Source organism: Lactuca saligna, chromosome 5 (genome assembly GCF_052625555.1).
Source record: "Lactuca saligna cultivar CGN05327 chromosome 5, ASM5262555v1, whole genome shotgun sequence".
NCBI classification, from domain to species: domain Eukaryota; kingdom Viridiplantae; phylum Streptophyta; class Magnoliopsida; order Asterales; family Asteraceae; genus Lactuca; species Lactuca saligna.
The window spans coordinates 132,700,974-132,716,962 of NC_136421.1; the positions used below are offsets into that span (position 1 = coordinate 132,700,974).

General features: G+C 33.8%; 2 protein-coding genes across 4 annotated transcripts; both read right to left on the reverse strand.

The window, feature by feature from the left end:
- Positions 1–293: 293 nt before the first annotated feature.
- On the reverse strand, positions 294–4,884 carry LOC145046868 (uncharacterized). Of its 2 annotated transcripts, none has more exons than XR_013682081.1 (9): positions 2,503–4,884; positions 2,232–2,421; positions 1,855–2,143; positions 1,689–1,751; positions 1,542–1,593; positions 1,043–1,142; positions 744–949; positions 544–601; positions 294–472 (listed from the first exon to the last, which is right to left on the reverse strand). XR_013682081.1 is itself a non-coding variant. In XM_078995126.1 (9 exons), the coding sequence occupies exons 6-9, from the start codon at positions 1,089–1,091 to the stop codon at positions 469–471; spliced, it is 366 nt and encodes a 121-aa protein (XP_078851252.1). In that variant the 5' UTR covers positions 1,092–1,142; positions 1,542–1,593; positions 1,689–1,751; positions 1,855–2,143; positions 2,232–2,421; positions 2,503–4,870; the 3' UTR covers positions 302–468. The 2 variants fall into 2 exon arrangements, 1 of the variants encoding a protein (XP_078851252.1); XM_078995126.1 differs by having other exon boundaries at positions 302–472; positions 544–650; positions 2,503–4,870.
- A 5,831-nt stretch (positions 4,885–10,715) lies between these two features.
- LOC144996970 (AP-1 complex subunit sigma-2-like) lies at positions 10,716–12,839 on the reverse strand. Of its 2 annotated transcripts, XM_078956784.1 has the most exons (8): positions 12,736–12,839; positions 12,537–12,586; positions 11,821–11,907; positions 11,633–11,724; positions 11,413–11,521; positions 11,285–11,320; positions 11,052–11,138; positions 10,716–10,982 (listed from the first exon to the last, which is right to left on the reverse strand). In XM_078956784.1, exons 2-8 carry the CDS (start codon positions 12,537–12,539, stop codon positions 10,911–10,913), a joined length of 486 nt encoding a protein of 161 aa, XP_078812910.1. In that variant the 5' UTR covers positions 12,540–12,586; positions 12,736–12,839; the 3' UTR covers positions 10,716–10,910. The 2 variants fall into 2 exon arrangements, with proteins under 2 accessions (XP_078812910.1, XP_078812911.1); XM_078956785.1 differs by lacking the exon at positions 12,736–12,839 and having other exon boundaries at positions 12,537–12,729.
- Between the last annotated feature and the right edge of the window lie 3,150 nt (positions 12,840–15,989).

A 15,989-nucleotide genomic window follows, 5' to 3' on the forward strand; every position in this document is an offset into this window, starting at 1 on the left:
TTTTGTATCTATACATAAAATGGTTATGATTCTTTCTTTATATCAATACAAAGTCTTATAAAAAATCTTATTAATAATTTAATTTTTTTATAAATATTTTTCTCGTGGTTGCCATAGGTTGTAAAAGATGACCCAGAACCAGGAACCGGACCACCGATGTCGGTGCCGGTTCTATTCCTGGTACCGGTTTTTGGTTCTTTTTTTAAAATAATCTTTTTTCAAAGTAACATTTTTTATAGATGAGTTTATTTGATAATTTTGTGGCTTATCATGGATAAATAAATGAGAGTATTTTGATAAATAAATTAATTTGAATTACAAAACATGATGCAAGTTTAATAAGTATACATATTTGGTTTTTATGGCATATGCTAATATTTGAATCAACCTTCTTGCATGTGCTATAGCAATCTCTGCTTCACCTTCATTCAATATGCTTTCTTCTTCATCCTTTTTTTCTTCCATATCTCACCTAAATATATAATTATTTTTTTTAGAATTCATAGAATTTATAAGGTTAGATCAAATATCAAATATGCATACCCTGCAATGTCTATGAGAAGAAGAGTAGGTTCAGTGGAAGAAGAAGACTTCTCAACACCTACAAGCTCATATAGGGTATGTCGAACAGCACTTGCATGAGCTTTAGTCTATCATTATTAATTACTTCATTACTCATTATTATTATAACAAATATAATTAATAGATAAATAAGGTTAATAAAAAAGTCAGAATTAAATTACCTTATTGTTGTAAAGCTCTTTAGAAGACCAAGTCATTATAAGTTCATGCATGCTATATTGCACAGTCACCATAGACATGACGTCATCTCCATATAAATATGCAAGGCGTTTAAAAAGAGTGTTTCCTAATCCCTTTTTTTCAGCTTCAACACTTCGAAATGTTGGAGGAAGTTGTAAATGATCCCCTGAAAGTAAGCACTTGAACCCTAAAAAACAAAATCCTTTTTACTTCAATCATCCAATATGTTGCCAATTTAAAAAAAAAAAAAAAAAAAAAAAAAAAGGTTTTGTTTTATTACCTTGAAAAGAGCAATCCAACAAGCAATCTCTAGGCCTGAGCAGCTTCATCAATAATGACTAAATCAAATGAAATTCCATCTAATTTTCTTGATGATGAACCTGTAAGAGTTGCTAGGATGAGAAATGAATTTTTAATTACATTTGTCACAACAAGTTGTTGCTTTTTTCCTTATTCTTTTGAAAGAATCCTAAGTTTTTATGGATTTCCCTCTTTTTGTTTTTATCTTTAGCTTTCAACAATTTACTATTTAATTTCTCTAATTTTTTGTAGTATTAGTTGTTCGTGATTTTGGAACACAGCACACGCACACATAGAGAGCACACACAAGACAAACAACAATCATGCAGAGCAAGAAGTAGGACAGATACGACAGAAGCAGACTTATTTGAATCCTACACCCAAATTATGTATCTGGTTCTGTATCTAAATCCCACACCCAAAAGAGAAAATTGATGAGACAATATAATAAAATGTAGAAACTACGTACAAATACATACATGAAAGATTAGACTGCAGTGATGATGTGAGTAACTGTACTCCATAGTGTTCCTGAATCCAAGGAAATTAATCTATCAAGAGTTATGATTTGTTTAATTGAAAATGGATTTGGAAAAACACAAAAGAGTGTTTGAGTTTGGATTAACCTGTTCTTATTGTGTTGTTGTGATCACTGATGGCAGAAACTCCATGGATGAGTTCTTGTTCAACTGTTACGTATATGATATATATTGAAATCAAAATCAACATGGAGTAAAACAGAAACCCAAACACAAAAAGAGGAGAAGAAATTGAAGATCAAACGGAGCAAACCAGTGAGCTTTAAAGAAAATAACCCCAACATGGGAGTTTATGATGCCCATGCCCAGGTGTCGGCTTAACATCATTATGTTCTTGTACCACTTCTTCATCAGATGCTTTTGTTGATGCATTTCCAAACCTGTAGATTACATGACACATCTTTTCTTTAAGAAAAACATGTGTTTCATATATCGATACATAAAATAAGAACTTGCCTTTCTATAGAATCGACAATTTACTCCAATGAATTACTAAGGGATGCCAACAATATAAGTTTGTTGTTATCACGAATTAAAGACTCCTGAAACAATAGATATCTTATCTTATTGTAATCTTCTATAAAACAATAACTTAAATTGTTAAAAGGAATAATAAGACAGATCACAGACCTGTTTGATTGGCCTTAGTTTCATGAGAAGAGCACTGATTTCCAATTCAAACCCATCAGATTCAGCATCAGCAATATGGTTATCTTCATTGGCATGAGCATGAGCAAGTGAAGTTCGGTTCTTGAATGAAATTGGCCATTTAGCGTAGATATCAACAAAAGGTGGAAATGGAAATAGTTTTAAGAAATAGCTGCAGGATTTCTTGAAATTATAATTACAAGTAAATTATGCCAAAAATAGAGATTATGGAGAAAGTGAGAAAAAGAAAAACCTGGATAATAAGGCCGAGGCAAAGAAGGAGATTGAAATTCACCAGAATAGTGGGGATCTTCAAGGTTCAGTAACCAAACAAACTCATCTACCTTTTTCGAAATATCCGGTAAACCAAGAGCTTCGCTCGTCCAATTGACGCCTGCACCGATATTCTTCTTGAGAAAATCGACATCTTTCTTTACAACTTGTACGAAATGCCCAAATCTTCTCCCAAATAGAGAAAAGAACATTCTTCTAGGTTTTCATAAACTTCCGGTGAATTTGGGTGGAGAGTTGATGGTGAATTGGGAACGAAGGGTGGAAAAGAAACTGATGGTCGAAAATCGTTGATGGTCAACACGGTGCCCCTCAGGAATTCTTGGGGTTACGCATAGGATCGATTCCATTTCATTATTTAGTAGAACGCATAGGATTGATTCCATGTATAGATGAAATCAATGGGGTTATGCAAATCGGCAGAAGGAAGGGGTTAGGGTTCATATCTATTGAGTTTCAGGGGAGTTGAGTGTGTTGATTCTTTAGAGAGAAAACATAAGAATGAAATTAGGAATGAATCGTAAGAAGGAAGTTTTATTCAGGAGGCGCGTGTATTTTTTTGGGTCAGGATGATGTCAGCAAAATGATCCTAAGGTGGAGACTATAGGAGGGAAATGCAATCAAGGGTTGATGTTTCTTCATTGAATAATTTAAGGTTTTGTTTTAGTAATATTTAGAGATTCTTAATAGTTAGGGTATTTCGACGAAGCCCGGAGGTCCCTGAGTGCCCGAAATTAGTAGCTATCAGGTCGGGGTTCTGCTAACGCAATTTCCTAGTTTTCGCTAGAAACTCTCTGTAAGTTAGGCTACACTTATTACGCTTTAAGTGTGACTTATATTTATATTCATATTCATTATTATGAATGTGTAAATATGGTTTATTAGTAATTCTAGTCATAATCTCGATTGATATACTTATGGGAGAGGTGTCTAGAATGGTCACATTGGCTTTGTTGTTGGATTTCAGAAAGGCTATACGCCGAAATGGTCATGTCTCCCAACTGTTCTGTCCGACTGATCCTTATTTGATAGAACTCTCGATATTCATTGGGATTAGTGAAAGATCTAGTTTTCATTACTAGATTGCCATAGGGATTAATAAGTTATAGAATTATAGGTTAATACTTGTTGAGCGCTCTACCAGCAAAATTGGATCGCCAGTAGAAACACCCATATAACACTTAATCATTTGAATAACTGTCCAGGTGAGTTTTCTCACTATATTATGTGCTCCAGTATATATCATCTGCATGTTAGGATATAGTTGCCCTGTAATATGCAATTAGGCTATTTCTATTAGTTTCTTGTAGTGTTTAATTAATGCTTGTTGTGTATATGTATATATATATGTGTGTGTGTGTGTGTGTGTTTGTGTGTTGATATATTATATGGGGAGTTGAAAGCGGACCAACCTCGTACTGAAGGCCAACACATTCGAACGGACTAGCATTATGCAAAAGGCCAAGCAACAGACCAGTTGGTGGATCAACTTTATGCTAAAGGCAAAAGGGCGAACCAACTTCGTACTGAAGACCAAGGGCGGGCCAACTTTATGTTGAAGGTCAATATGTGTATGCATTGTATATGTATTGTAGGATATGATATTTTGGACCCTAGCCGCCTAAAGATTCTCCATCAACTCTCATATGTTATTCCGACGTCTGTCCATTTACCAACTATTGTTTCATCGTCTCCTTCCACCGCGTCGACCTACACATCTCCTTCACTATTTTCACCGATGGAAGCCACAAAATACCCCACCCCCAATTCCTTTTCACATTTTTCCCTCCGACGACGTGATGTTGCGACAGTAGTTCGAGGCAAATTCCGACTTAACGCAATTGAACGAGCAATGGGAGAGAGATGAAAATAAATAAAAAAAAACACCATGGCTACTTACGATAGCAGCTTCGCTGCCGTGATAATGGCGCACCGCCAGATAGTGTCGACGGTGGTTGAGTGTGATCCCGCGTTGTCGGAAATTAGAATGGTCAAGCATCAATGTTCAATTTTTTACTGATTTGAGGAATTAACAAGGTATTTCTAAGCCCTGAAAGCTAATGTTTTTCTTGAATAAGCTATGTATGTTAGAAATTGGTTTTGTTTGATGATTCTTATATTTTGGAACGCATTTATGAAATTCTTGGAAAAAGCAACATTGGTGTCATTCCTATATCAATTTTTAGAAATTTAAAGCTAGTTTTGTTGTTAACAAAGAATTATTCGAACACAGTAAACCAACCAAAGGTTTTAAATCTATTGTATTTGTTTTTTTACATATCTAGATATATATGATTCTGTTAATTTGTTTCATTAGAAAGAGAATATATAATTAATTTCTCTTGTAATTTGAAAATTCATATGATTTATTATTCTTGGTACGATAAAACACAATAATTGAGTATCAATTACATTGATTTCCTATCAATGTATAATATCTATTGGAAATTGTCTTACGGGTAATTTGGACATTTTGTGTAATTGATACCCAATTGCAGTGTTTTATCGCACCAAGAATAATAAACCATAAGATTTTCTCCTTTAAAAATCATATGGTTTATTATTCTTGGTGCGATAAAACACAACAATTGGGTATGAATTACATTTATTTTCTCCTTTATAAATTTGGAATTCATTATTTTATTTCCTTAAATAAAGATACACAAAATGTCCAAATTACCATAAGACATTTTTAAATTTGAATTCTTAAAAATAATAATAATACATGTAATGATGTTCTTTCAAGATAGATTTTATTTATGATTGATCCAATGGCTAGGATTTAATTACATTAGCCCTGTCGAAAATACCCGATACCGAATTACCTGCCCAGTTTTTTCAGATATCGGGTAAATTGGGTCTGGTTAATTGGGTATCGAGTTAATTTTTTGGGTATTTGGGTAACCCAATTTTTTAAGGTAGGGTATAGGGTACGTTTGTTGGGTTTCTGGTATACCAGAATTACCCAAATTATTAATTTTTTTTCTTTCGTAGAGTTTGTACTCGGTAGCAGGTATTTGATCACGTTTAAAATAACTATCATTATTGTAAAACATAACGCTCTTTAATTATGGCAGTATGACACCAACAATATTAAAAGCAATTGTTTATATGTCACCATGTTCTTTAAAACTTAATTGTTTTCTAGATTATAGTTTTTATTATAACTATGTTATGAATCATATGAATAATAAGTATTTTAATTTCTGGAAAGTATCTTATTTTAAGAAATTATCTTATTTCGGTTTTTAAATTTGGTAATTAGGATCATTGAGTATTTGAGTCGATTTGGGTGATCTTTGTTTCCTTATTAGAGTCTTTTGTTTATCCTTATTTAAAGGGTAGTCGTTCATGAAATAAAATTATGCTTGAAGTCAATTGCTTTTAATCTCTTAGAATAGTTTAACCTAGTCTCCTCTCAATAGGAGATTAGGTGTTAGTAATACTCACGATTTTAGGAAGCACAAATACAGGTCCTGTCACGAGATCTAGATCCCAGGCCATAACGAATTTGGTATCAGAGCCACTCGTGATGGCGACTCTTGCAGAAGAGTTGATGAAAAAGTTGGAGGAATTCATGATTCAACAGGTACAGAGAAATAATGAGATTAAAGGGGCGATTGCAGACTTACAAGCTAAATATGTGTCCGTGGAAGAAGGTTTGTCAAAACAGAAAAACTCTAAAAACGGATTAAAAGCTAGCTTGGAGGAAGAAGGTGAACAACAATTTGAAGACAACAATGAACCGATTGGGGTAGAGGCAAGGGTATTAATTTGGGCGTGCAAGAAGGAAAGGGATTCATATCCTTAATGGGGGTAGGACGAGGATGAGGAGAGTTTGGGATAAATCCTAACAACGCAGGGAAAGGGTTTGGAATAAACTCTAACGACACAGGGAAGGCACATGAATCGGAATCATGGAGGAGTACTTACCCACTGAAGTTCAAATATAAGTGGGATCCTTTAAAAGGTGAAGCATCAACACATAATCGAAAAGGTGATCAAGACCCTATGTATCAAAGGAGGACAGAACCAGAACATGGGTTCAAAATATGGGACGAAACTGATGAAGTCAATAGGTATAAAGCAACTAGGGTGCCGAAATTTACAAAGATGAAGTTTCCAACTTATGATGGCAAGGAATACCCCCTGGCTTGGCTACAGAATTGCGAAGATTTATTTGAAGAACAACAAACTCCAACTAAGGAATGGGTTCGTCAGGCAACCTTTGTTTTTCAAGGCAAGGCAAGCGACTGGTATCGAAATTTGAGACGGATGAAAGCACGGCCAACCTGGAACAAATTTGTGGAGGAGTGCAAAGTTCATTTTGGGCCTCCGATGAGTATGAAACCACTAGGAGAACGAATGCAACTCAGGCAAACCGGCACGGTGAAAGATTATTGTGCAAGTTTCGAGTCTCTATTAGGAAGAACGACTGGAATAACTCCATAACAAAGCATGTGGCACTTTTGTGTGGGGCTAATAAACATGATAAGATATGAGGTTGAATTTTCGAGACCCATAACTCTATACTATGCCATGAATCTAGCCATACAAATTGAGCTAAGAGTGGCAGAAGCAGGACAACCAATAGGGGTTGGGCCTACATGAAACCAAACCTCGACTGCAATCCAAAAACGAGAGTCGGAAGGAAAAAGGAGGAGTTGGAAACTACAAAACTGAAGCACTAAATCCGGCCTAGAAAAAAACTAACGACTGTAGAAATGGCTGAGAGGCGGGCAAAAGGCTCGTGCTTCAATTGTGATGAAATATTCTCGATAGGGCATAAATGTGCCAAGCTATTTTTCCTCATGATGGATAATTGTAAGAACAAGAACGATTTGATGCGCAGGGACAAGGTTTGAAAAGTCAAACCTTGAGTGAATGCTTAAGATTAATGTCTGCTTGCTAATAAATGTTCTAGGCAAGCCTGGATAGACCAGTCAAGTCTGAGTTAAAGTATTCAACAAATGTTCAAGCCATAAATGAAGAATGAGAATGAAGATCAAAGTAAAGTTAATAAATGAAGAACAAGAATAATGTTTGAAAGAATAATCAGAAAGATGAAGTAACTTGAATGTACTAAGAATTTTGAATAATCTGTCTCTTGATTTGATATTGAATGCTCTATAAATAGGAGTACAAGAAACATAATACTAGCCAATTACATACATAGGACTAGATAAGAGAGTAACATCTGACACTCTGAATATCCGAGTTGACTAAAGAAAAAGTCCTATGACTGGTTAAATCAAACTAAAGACAAATTACATTAAATACAAGACAAAATATTGATTTCTGAACAACAAACATTTCAGACTTAAACAGCCATTCTGGAATGCCTTCACTCTTGATCTCCTTATCATCAACACATCTTCACGTCTGGACACAAACTGATTCCGGACCAGTCTTCACTACGGATCACCAGCTGACTTTTGACTGGCATTTGGACTTAGGATTGCTAGAGGTTCACTTTCAGGTTCCAACAATCTCCCCCTAAGTGAACTTATCAATCAAGCCAGCTTAGATAGCTTCTTCCTTGATGAATGTATAGGCTCTGAACAACCATTCTCGGACTTTGGTGTACCAGGACAACTAACTCACAAACTTTACTTTGACATGCTCCAGAGCTTCAGACTTGGTTGCACGACTGATGAACTTCTTAAGTGCTTTTGTAAGAACCAGGTGTTTGTCAAGGACTCGAAAAAAATCCTTCTTGTTTGTCTTCTTAGTCTTTTAAACAAACCCTAGAACCGGATCATCAATAGGGCCTTCAGCTAACAGTTTAGCTTCCAGAAGCACATACTCTATCTTGGCCACAAAGTCTTCGGTTCCGAACAAATGAGCTAACTCATAGTCACGTCGACTAAATTCAGCGACATAGTCTTTGAGGAAGCTCAGGGCTGCATGGTAAGCACCCATACCGATATCATCTTTTTATCCTCGGAAGTGAGCAGCTAAAGTCAGAATGTTGTTCGGATTCATCACCGGAAAGTCAACATCGGTGATGGTTTGATAGGATGGCTTGTTTCGGATAACATAATATTGGAAGAGTGGACAGTTAAGTTCAAACTTGGTGAGGACTTTTCTTCCGTACCCATAAATCTTGGTGATCTTCTTCCTCGTCCATACTTCCGTAAAAGGAAGTGCATTCTTGTCATAGAATGTTTTAAGCCTTTCACGCTCTGTTTGGATGGTGACCTCCGGATTGTCGTTGGGATGGAGAGGAGCAAACTTAATGTAAAAATTGAAGGGTGAGAGAGGAAGATCGAGCTGTTCGAAATCATCAGAAGGAATGTCGTAGTACATAAAAGGTACTAAGTCGACATCCTTAAGAATGCCTTCACGGAATAGAGGAGAAATGTCACGCATCGGATCAGGGTCGTCTTTGAGTGCTTGAATCCGGATGCTGTCCTCTAGAGCCTTGTTAATTTCTTCCTGAGACCATCCAAGTTTTTGCTTTGGTGGAGGTTCGGAATCCATGATAGGATTCTTGCCTTTGTCTTGGTTTTTATTCAGGACTAAGATAACATGCAACATGTTCTCATCCACTGTGACCTTAGGATGGGAGAATGGAAGAGGTTCTTCCGGAATGTCATCCGGGGTCCGGAAAGGAGAACCTTCATCAATCGGAGTTATGTTGTACCCTACATGATAGATGAAGCTATCATGTGAGATTAGACCATTTGGGTCTATATAAGAATAGAATGTTGAGGCACAAGAAGTTGTGCATAGAAAGATAGAGTGTAAGCAAAGTATGAAAAAGGCATGCTAAGAGTAAGAGATGTGAAAAGAGCAGAGCAAGTGTATGAGAAGGGCATGCATAGAAAGAAAGAAAAAGTAGAGAAATATGAGATGAGATAGAGTATGAGAAAGAGAAAATAAAAGAAGTGAGAAGAGTATGAAAGAGGTAAAGAATGAAAAGAAGATAAAGTATGAGTAGAGTAGTATATAAGCCTGAGAAAAGAAAAAAAAAAGAATAGAGAAAAAGAGTAGAAAATAGAGTATGAGATAGATGAGATAAGAATGCATGAGAAAATAGTATAAGAGATAGATTAATGAGAAAGAATAATAGCGTATGATATGAAAATTGTAGATTTGATTGTAGGGTATGAGAAAGAAAAGAAAAGAATGTTAGATTATGGAAAGATAGTAGATGTTTTACATGTTTTGCAGTTCAGATAAAAACCGCTGTACGTAAGAAAATAGGAGCACAATGACCTTAGATTAAAAGAATAGATTTTAGTTCTTTGTGTTTTCTTTGATGTTCATTTTTATAGTTAGATTTTATCGTAAACTCTAAGTGTTTTATTTTTTATAGAGTTTTGTATTTGTAAGAAAAACTTTGGTATTTCCCTAGATACATTTGTAGAAGATTCAAGTCGATGCAATTTTAGTGACATGAAATCGATTGAGATTAGACAAAAACTAAGAGTTTTCATAACTTTGAAAGTTCAAATAATTTTGTGTCATCAAGATCTAAAACAACTTTGAAAATGAAGGATCCATGAAAGAAAATACAAAATCAAAAAGATTTTATAAATGGGAAGTTTGGATTGAATATGAAGTATGTCAAAATTATACTTCATTTACAGAAAATAAAAGTTACGAATTTTGGTATTTTTACTTTTTTTTATCGAAATAATATTAGATATTTTTAGATGAAAATTTGTACCCAACCATTTATGTCTTTTGCATGGATGAAAAATGAAGAGCGAATAGTCCCACCTAGTTGCCTTTGTTCCCCTTTTAACGCTGACTTTAGTTTTATTAAAATCGGTCCATTCCAAATATAACATGTGCAACAAATATTATTTCAATGGTTTATTTGGGCCATTGATCTTCTAAAATATGGGGTCTTACCAAAACTAGAAATATTCTTTTGCAATTAACCTTCTAGTACTATGCCCTATGTATCGATTTCTTATGTTTGTATTAATGTATAAAGCTCCATAAAGTGTGAATATTTCTCTTCCATTGATCTCAAATAAGTAAGTCCGAAGAAGAAAACCTTTATGCGAAGTTTAGAACTCAATTGTTTTTTTTTTTTATGGAAAGCCAAATATTTAGGATATTTGTCAAAATCATTTTCTCCAAACTTCAACATATTTTTGGTACTTTACAAAAACACATATTATAACTACCGCATATAACTGAAAGCGTCCCTAAGATCAGTTTGTTTATCTGTCCACATTTTTAGGTGGGACAAAAAGCTGCAACTTTTGTCTCATTGCATGAATCAGCAAATACTCATTTTGAAGTTTATGCATCTCTTTCTAGATTTTATGAAACCAAATGAATCAAATGAATATGTAAATCAGGCAATTCCACACACAAAAAAAAAAAAAAAAAAAAAAAGAAGTTGGAGTTTTACTTGGTTGCCTGTGCAATTATATTGCTTATAGAATTTGTTTCTTCTTTCACTGCCTCCACTAAAGAATCCTGCAAAAAATTAAAATAAAAATGTTAAATGTTAACTGAAAAAATAAAAATAAAAATGTTAAATATTACCTGTGCAGATACTAAACGGGAAACTGTCTTTTTGCTTGATTCTTGAAGTTCTCCTGCTATTAAAACTTCATCCAGTATGTAGTACGCCTGCAACAAAGACCAAAATACCCTCATTAGGTATATAAACTGAAATAAAATAATTTATTTCAGTTATAATAAAAACGATTTGCACCATGAAATTTTCCAAAAACGAAAACTGTTTCACTTTTTCATGGGCATATAAAATAACATACCTTATGAAAATTAAAGATCAAATCCAGCTCACAAACCTAGCCAAAATAAGTTCCAAATTAGTTTCATTTTCCTGATTTTAATAACATATGTTTAATTTACTAATTTCTACCAGGTTTAGATGACTCACACTTCCAAAGTAACGATCAAGAATCTCAACAAAATGATGAATGATTTCAAGAATCTCCAATTCATTGTCTTCCTGATTAACACACATACAAAAGTAGAGGCTTGCATATCTGACAAGTAAAAAACACTCACATTTATACTAGTTAAAGTATTATTTCCAATGATAACAATGAGGAGGGCATTCATGTCTTTTGCACAGACAAAAAATTCGCATGATATACCTTTTATAAACAACTTTAAATCCCTTCCACTCAACAAAATTGCAAAGCTTGGGACCACGTGTGAGAATCATCCCGCTAAGCTCTCTTATAACCTATACAATTTTTTTTTTTTTTTTGTAATTAAAAATCACATAGTTCATAATCTGTGTGTGAAGAGTATGATATGTTTTATAAGGAGAATAACATACCTTACTTCGTTCCTTTTGGGAATAGGGTGAATACCATTTTGTCAATCTAACCTTTCCTTGTCGACTTATTAAGAGAACAAATTGAATCTACAACAAGAAAATAAGTGTCAAACTAAAATTTCCATTATTTTTATTCTGCTAGGAGGTAGAAGAAGCTCAAGACATTAAAGTAATGGATGCACATCAAACCTAGATTTCACATGAAGCACAAATACATATTCAATGAGGAGGGCATTCCTGTCTTTTGCACAAACAAGAGACTAGAACTAGTCCAGAAACAGAGTACAACAATCATTCTATACCTATGACAATGGGCTTCACTGAAGTGCATAATGGTTGCACACTGCTAACTTCTCTCTTAGAGACTTGGTTAAGTGTCTAACTAGCATCCACTAGAAATGTGGAGTGATCAGATCAACATGTAATAAGCAGAACATGATGTTACATCTGTATCTATCTTTTTCTGATATAGTCATTTTACGAATACAGAGATCAGGCTCACTTTGCAACAAAAGAAGAGGCATTATATTACAATTTCAGTGCAAAAATCACAATATCTTCAAGCTTAAACCGACATTTTCATGTATCCCAATCCTGGAGAACTTTGGAAAGTGAAACCAAATCCTCATGAATGGATATCCTTTACAGACCCTAATTCCACAGCAACGCTTTGTAAAAAAGTAATTATCAAAAAAGAGAAATGTTTGAGTTCTCACCATGGTTGAAACTATCCAACAGAAGCTTCACGTCTGCCGATCAGATCCAACTGAGAGGATGACCGGAGAACATGAAATGGCGTCAATTATTACAAAAATTAAAGCAGATCAAAAGATGAATAGACATGAATATGCAAATCGGAATGGAATTATATATTAAATTAAGAATGTTCTGCGGATCAAGTCGAAGAACATGAACCTTGGAGAGAGAAAGTGATGAGCTGGATTTGCTTTTGTTCGTCACCGGTGAAACGGAGAACAGAACCGCCGGGTTGGATTATAAACCGAAAATGTAAAGTTTCAATAACAGCCCTGTAGTTAAGGAAATGCGGTGTTTGGGATTACTTTTGGAAAAGGATTTTTTACCAAGATTTTTTCGAAAAGAATTTTTTTAAAATGTGTTTGTATTAGCTTTAATGTAAAGGTTAACTTTTTAAAAGTCATAAAAATATAGGATTTTATGACTTTTAAAAAACTAAGTTTTCCTTCTATACAAAAAGTTACTTTTAAGAGGTCTTTTTCATTAGTGAAACATCTTTTGGTTTCTTTTAATTTTTGGAAAAGTCAAAAGTTGTTTTAAAAGGAATCTCACACATGATGAGTGATTTTCTCGTACCAGAGGCGATGGAGCTCCTCAACAGAATCCAATGGGTCATTCATTATAATGTTATTTCTCCTAAATCAACAGATGTTTTAAAAAAATAGTTTTGCTATCCAAAAATGGCTAACGGCGCCGCTTGTTGTCCGTTTGCCTTCCGTCGACCAAAAAGTTCTATTCATATGGGTGTAACTCAACAATACCGACATTTGTGGGTTCAATGCAAAAATTGTTATGGATGAAATTATAAGAATTTTTTTAAATCAAAGATGCATCTTTGTGAACAATGTGGATATCATTTGAAAATGAGTAGTTCAGATAGAATCGAACTTCTGATCGATTCGGGCACTTGGGAGCCTATGGATGAAGACATGGTCTCTCTGGATCCCATTGAATTTCATTTAGAGGAGGAGCCTTATAAAAATTCTATCGATTCTTATCAAAAAAATACAAGATTAACCGAGTCTGTTTAAACAAGCAGAGGACAACTAAACAATATTACCGTAGCAATTGGGGTTATGGATTTTCAGATTATGGGAGATAGTATGGGATCCGTAGTCGGGGAGAAAATTACCCGTTTGATTGAATACACTACTAAAGAATTTCTACTTCTTATTATAGTGTGTGCTTCCGGTGGGGCACACATGCAAGAAGAAAGTTTGAGCTTGATGAAAATGGTTAAAATATCTTCTGCTTTATATGATTATCAATCAAATAAAAAGTTATTCTATGTATCAATTCTTACATCTCCTACTACCGGTGGGGTGACAACTAGTTTTAGTATGTTGGGGGATATCATTATTGTCGAACCCAATGCCTATATTGCCTTTGCGGGTAAAAGAGTAATTGAGCAAACATTGAATAAAACAGTACCCGAGGGTTCACAAGCGGCCGAGTATTTATTCCAGAAAGGCTTATTCGATTTAATCGTACCACGTAATCCTTTAAAAAGCGTTCTGAGTGCGTTATTTCAACTACACACTTTCTTTCCTTTGAATCAAAATTAGAACATTAAGTTTAATTATTTTGAGCAAACAAGTAATTAGTTTATTGGAATCCAAGTTAAAATTAGACGAATGGGGTTTTCTTTGTTGGCATAAGATCTAATTATATAAAGAATAAAAAGTCACAGAAAATCCGCCCCTTTTTCTATATTCACGATTGTTGATCAAGAAGCCTCCATTAACAAGATAAAAGATGAAGTTCTTATTTTCGTGAAATTAGGCAAATCAAAAAAAATATACTCTTCTCGTCATATATAATGAAAATCTATAAAATATAGAATTTTTTCTTTTTTTTATATCTTAAGATAATCCTATTTTGACTAAGAATCCCTAAAGGATGGGATTCTAACAAATCCTTCAACATATTCAATATAAATATAAATAGAATCTAATTAATTTTTAAGAAACTTTTTGCTTAGTAAATGAAATTCGAAGACAAGAGCAAAAAATGAAGAAAATAATATCTCATCGATATCCTTTCAAATCTTTCATGTAGAAAGATCAAAAACTACATTATATACTCACTTTGATAGATACTTATATTTATACTTAATATCTATTAAGTAATAATAATAATTCCAATTTAGAATTATCAAATTATAATAAGATATCTATAATAAGATATCTTTATATTATAAATATAAAATATAAATAATAATAACAGGTACAAATAGTAAATCGAGGTAGCTATGACAACTGTTAATTTTGTCTCTGCTTTGGTGCCTTTAGTAGGCCTAGTATTTCTGGAAATCGCAATGGCTTCTTTATTTCTTCATGTTCAAAAAAACAAGATTGTTTAGAGCCGATGACACAAAATCTCATCTATTTTTTTTTTCAAAACTGAAGCTTGTATCATAACACAGATATCTATTTAGCAAAATATGGTATAAGCGGCTTCCGCTGAAAAACTCTTATTTCTCCAAAAAAATGTTATAGTGATCAATGGATTCTAGCTATTTTCAAATAGACCCGAATTGACGGATAGCTGAACTGTAAAGTTGGTCTATCTATATATATTTGGCTATCTTTAGTGAGATTGTACGAAGGTATGTTATTAGTTTAGATCTAATGAAATTAATGAATTACTCCTAAAGGATCACATCAAACTAGTGCTAGTTGAAGTGAGTTGCTTCGAAAAAAAAAAAAAAAAAAAAAAAAAAAAAAAAAAAAAAAAAAAAAAAAAAAAAAAAAAAAGGACTAAAGTCAAATTCATTTGGGGTATTCTCTCAATTCCAAAAAAATCAATTGGATTAAGTATGAATTGTCGATCAGAACATATATTGATAAAACCTATAACGGGGGCTCGAAAAACAAGTAATTTATGCCGGGTTGTTATCCCTTTTTAGGTTCATTAGGATTCTTGTTGGTTGGAACCTCAAGTTATCTTGGTAGAAATTTGATATCTTTATTTTTGTCTTAGGAAATAGTTTTTTTCCACAAGGAATTGTGATGTCTTTCTACGAATTCGCAGGTCTTTTTATTAGCTCTTATTTATGGTGCACAATTTCGTGGAACGTAGGTAGTGATTTTGATCGATTTGATAGAAAAGACGGAATAGAAGTGAAAGAAGGTATTTATGTTCGTCGTGTCCTTTATATCGATATAAACACTATTTGACGAGAAATAGAAATTAACTTATTCAAAAAAAAATTAAAATAATAATTTCAGGAATATATAACATGACGAGTGATGACGGATTGACCATGTTAGAAACCAAATATCACCGGGCTTTGGACTCGTCTATAACCAATTATAAATCATGTGCACCATGAGCCTACTAAGGTACAGTAACGTACATCCCTTTTAATCAATTTTAAAATCTCTTGACTTTGGGTCGGGCCCTCGTAGTTG